The 5,000-nt window shown below is 43.5% G+C and overlaps 1 protein-coding gene across 3 annotated transcripts in view; it reads left to right on the top strand.

Moving 5' to 3' along the window:
• The window catches only part of osbpl3b (oxysterol binding protein-like 3b), a 75,459-nt gene that overhangs the window by 58,571 nt on the left and 11,888 nt on the right, over positions 1–5,000 (top strand). For 2 of the 3 annotated variants that reach the window (XM_076280643.1, XM_076280644.1), the window contains 4 exons: positions 2,268–2,331; positions 3,715–3,793; positions 3,877–4,303; positions 4,657–4,801. In XM_076280643.1, the coding sequence (XP_076136758.1) occupies positions 2,268–2,331; positions 3,715–3,793; positions 3,877–4,303; positions 4,657–4,801 (715 nt within the window). The remainder of the gene's footprint in view (positions 1–2,267; positions 2,332–3,714; positions 3,794–3,876; positions 4,304–4,656; positions 4,802–5,000) is intronic. The other variant, XM_076280645.1, reaches the window with a different exon arrangement.

Below are 5,000 nucleotides of genomic sequence, written 5' to 3'. Positions count from 1 at the left end.
CCTATACTACACTATGACATCACCAATACTGCACTAATCACCAATACTACACTATAACATCAATACTACACTAATCACCAATACTGCACTATACCATCACTAATACTACACTATAACATCACCAATACTACACTAGAACATCACCAATACTACACTATAACACCACCAATACTACACTATAACACCACCAATACTACACTAATCACCAATACTACACTATAACATCACCAATACTACACTATAACATCACCAATACTACACTATAACATCACCAATACTACACTATAACACCACCAATACTACACTAATCACCAATGCTACACTATAACATCACCAATACTACACTATATCACCACCAATACTACACTAATCACCAATGCTACACTATAACATCACCAATACTACACTATATCACCACCAATACTACACTAATCACCAATGCTACACTATAACATCACCAATACTACACTATAACGCTGTTTTTCAACCACTGTGCAGCAACACACTAGTGTGCTGCGAGAGATCGTTGTAGTCTAACGAATGAAGGGTGTGTGTGTGTGTGTGTGTGTGTGTGAGAGAGAGAGAGAGAGAGATGGTTTGTGTATGTGTGAGAGAGAGAGATAGTGTGTGTGTGTGTGAGAGAGAGAGAGATAGTGTGTGTGTGTGTGTGTGCCACAACAGACTACTGTGCTTTGAGAGATCATCAGGTGTGGATTGCTAATCATACTGCTCTGGTTGAGTGCATGGTTGCATGTTAGTGGTATGCAGTCAATGTAACGAAATACTCTTCTTTGCCTGTTGGCGGCAGTAAGTAGCTAGCCTGACTCCGCCTGTCTACGTACTTCCGCTCATTTACATTTACCTACAGTACTGCGTCTGGAATAGCTCTCGTTCACTTCGTTTACTTCGGCAACTTGTCTCCGAACCAACCAGCCAACAGAGGGCGTTCTTGAGAGCGATTACGTTTAAGTTGCAAGCCTATCGTTATCGTTGTGTCCCCCGTGGTTAACATACGTCATTACCAAATGTTAGTGATTGAACTCCAATGATTTCAAACTTCAGAAAAGCGTCAACCAACCAGGAAATAAACGTTTGCCAATGGATCTAGGCCAGACTCTCCACGAAGTCAGAGAGAGAGAGAGAGAGAGAGAGAGATGGCCAGACTCTCCACGAAGTCAGAGAGTCTGGTATCCAGGCTAGTAAGTAGCTCAATTAGTAATAAGGACAATTATTGATTTACAGACAAAAACAATGCTGTTCAAACACAGTTCCGTGTAGAATAATGGTTTAGCTTGCATGAGTAATGTTAGCCATTCTCTGCACAGGCATCACTCTCCTTGAAACAGTGGATGATTCAGCATCCGTTTTTATAGCTGGACAATACCAGCTGTTCCAAACCATTATTTTATTATTTGTTTCTTATTATTTGTATTATTTGTTATTAACTGTTATCTGTTATTTGTTTCTAGCCACAAGAAAAAAAAATATAGGCATCTTAACCCATTGGCCTTTTGTGTTACAAAAAATGTCACTATATCAGGAAAAATGCATCGTTTTCTTGGCATTTATTTCACTGAAAGGGATCCAGGTGATTTGGACTCTCAGATATCATTTGTAGTTTTAGGCTGCAGTACATTTCATTTTTGTAACATTAAGGGTGTTGCAGTGAAACACACACACACACACAATCCTAAACTCCACTCCTGAGCTGAACGCAAAAGTGTCTCTCTCTTGCTCTCCATGCCCTTGGGACTAACATGGGCATGAAAAGAGCAAGTGTGTGTGTGTATGTGTGTGTGTGTGTCTGTGTGTGTGTGTGTGTGTGTGTGTGTGTGTGTGTGTCTAAGAGTTGAAGAGTCAAGCTGCAGGAGAATTTTCTAGAACACCATATCTCACGTTACTGTCAACCTGCCAATCACCAGATTGATTATCTGTCATTCATCACAGACACCAGCATCTGTCTTTCATATTTACCCTCTCCTCTCTCTCTCTCCCTCATTCTCTTTCTCATTCTTTCGCTCTTTCTTCTTTCTCTCCTCTTTTTATCTCCTTCTGTCTCCTTTGTTCTTCTCCACTCTTCTCTACTTCTCTCCTCCTCTGTCCTCATCCCTCCCTCTCCTCCCTCTCTCTTCTCCTCTCTTTCTCCTTCTGTCTCCTTTGTTCTTCTCCACTCCTCTCCTTCTCTCCTCCTCTGTCCTCATCCCTCCCTCTCCTCCCTCTCTCTTCTCCTCCTCCTCTCTTCATCCTCCTCTCTCCTCCTCTCTCAGGTTAGTCATCATCCCCCTGTCTCAGCGTGCCATGCCGAGTCCAAAAACTTTACCTTCTGGCAAGGTGAGATGGAACACACACACACACACACACACACACACACACACACACACACACACACACACACACACACACTCACTCACTCACTCACTCACTCACTCACTCACTCAGACACATACTGTACACACACACACAAATACACACAACATACACACACACACAGAGGGCTGTATTTTGCACCCTGGCGCATGGCGTAAAACTCGTTTCCCACCCTGCGCAAAGTTTAATTCCTTATTTTGCACGTTTATTTTTTAAACAATGCGCCCAGGGGTGTGGCAATTAACAACCTAGGGAGTGGCCTGGCGCATTGTCTAAAAATCGATATTGTACACCTGGTCAGAAGTCTATGGCGAGTTGTTTATATGTTATTTTAAGAGCGTATTGTCAACAGTCATATTGGCAGGTGCACAACGCACCATCCTTCTATCATCCATGAACGCACACCAGCGCACGTCCATGCAAAACATTACAAATTGCACGATTACAATGGAAAACATAATTAGAATAAAGATATTACGAAATACTGTACATCTCATGATGAGTAGTTATTCACTATCATTTGCAAATTGGTAATGACGGTTAAAAGTGATTAGGGAAGAGGCAAGAGACACGTATGGAGCACAGCTGAAGACGCACTGTCACGAGATATAAGCAACTCCTCTGTAGGATAAATGTTGTTTTATTCAGTCATTTGAGCAATATTAGGGTAATTGTTACTTTTTCCAGCCTATGTTTTCGATGGTAACCCATTGTCAGTCAATAGTGAAAGTAACTGCATATAACTGTCTTGTCGTTGACTGACACCATGGTGAAGTTAGTTTCACTTTGCCAATGAGTTCAAATAATAGAGGAGTGCAAATGCGTGAAGGCTATGCTAGGTTTTAGTAAAGTATGGTTTAGTGGAACTATTCGCAAGCAGCCTCCTTCAAATGCGCCGTTGAATGTCAAAATACTGATGCATTTATTTGACATCGCGCTTTGCGCCGTTAAAGGGAATGGCAGATGTCATTCTCATTGGTTTAAATGATGTAACGCCCCAAACACACCCATATGACTGATTAAAAAACCTAGGAACACCTTGTTGCGCCATGCGCTCGACGAAAACCCTCCCAATGTGGACTGGACATCCTACTAAATTTGAATAAGCTTTTGACGAGTGACGATGTGCTTATGACTGTCATGATAGGGCCCAGAGACATTCACACACACAAACAAATACACACACACTGGTTCTTTACCTTCTGGCAAGGTGATATGGCAAACACTCATACACAAACAAACAAACAAACTAAGACACACACACACATACACACACGTGGGCATACACACACTAGTTCTTGATCAGGGCTCTAGATTTGTACTCACCTGTGTTCTGATGTTCCACAGACATGCGTTGGAGGAACAAGTTCTGGGGGAAGTCCATGGAGATCGTTCCTGTAGGCACGACCCATGTAATACTACCAGGGTCAGTACACACACACACACACACACACACACACACACACACACAAACACACACACACACTGACTCCTGTGTGTTTTGGTCAGGTTTGGGGATCACTATGAGTGGACTAAGGTGACGTCCTGCATCCACAACATCCTGAGTGGCCAGCGTTGGATTGAACACTACGGGGAGATCACCATCAGGAACTCCAGCAGCGATCTCTGCCACTGCAAAATCACCTTCCTCAAGGTCACACACACACACATGGTCACACAGACATACTGTACACACACACAGACACACACACACACACACAACATTGCCTCTGCCACTGCAAAATCACTATCTATGAGGTCACATGCACGCACGCGCAGACACACACTCTCTCTTTCTCTTTCTCTCTCACACACACAAACACATACATTTACAACGCCTCTGCCACTGCAAAATTACCTTCCTCAAGGTCACACACACACACACATTACACACATTTATAACAACACCTCTGGCACTAAAATCACCTTCCTCAAGGTCACATACACACACACAGCAGCAGCACGCTCAGGCACAAAAACCTCAATTATGCAGTTTCATTTGGGCTACAGGGTTTTTCCTGGGCGAAAAAAAATTACCCGTATATCGTCAGTAAGATGCAGAAGAAGATTTTTTCCCATATTAGACAAACTCATATGATGTCATTCTCCTCCTCCGATTGAACAGACAGAGCCAGCCACTTGGCAATTCTCTATGCAGGAAAAACCCTGGGCTAGTCTGGGCTAGTCTTCAGAATGTCCTTAAGTGTGTGTGGCTTTGTGTGTATATGTTTCACGTGTGCTTGTTTCATGCATGTGTGTGTGTGTGTGTGTGTGTGTGTGTGTCTGCAGGCTAAGTACTGGAACTCGAGTGTGAACGAGGTCCAGGGGTCAGTGCTAGACCAGCGGGGGAAGGCGGTCCACTCTCTGTTTGGGAAATGGCACGAGGCTCTCTATTGCGGAGACTCACCCTCCGCCACCTGCGTCTGGAGAGCCAGTGAGCAACACCTCAATAACCTTCCCATCATGCAACACAGGCCAGGCAGAATACCCATAATGCAACAGGGGCTAGGCAGTAAACTACGGACAATAGACCTACCAGTTCGCCTACAAAAAAGCTGCCTTTTGTCTTTGAGATCTGGTATCTTGTGATTTTCCCTATGGGAAAATAACATGGTGTTTCTGAATTATCGCAC

Source organism: Alosa pseudoharengus, unplaced genomic scaffold, assembly GCF_046254945.1.
Source record: "Alosa pseudoharengus isolate Yale_2024_CS ecotype anadromous, Long Island Sound unplaced genomic scaffold, YU_APseudo_1.1 YU_APseudo_1.1_scf_12, whole genome shotgun sequence".
Classification (NCBI taxonomy): domain Eukaryota; kingdom Metazoa; phylum Chordata; class Actinopteri; order Clupeiformes; family Clupeidae; genus Alosa; species Alosa pseudoharengus.
Note: the sequence above shows the minus strand (reverse complement) of the source record. Positions and strands in the feature narration are given on the sequence as shown.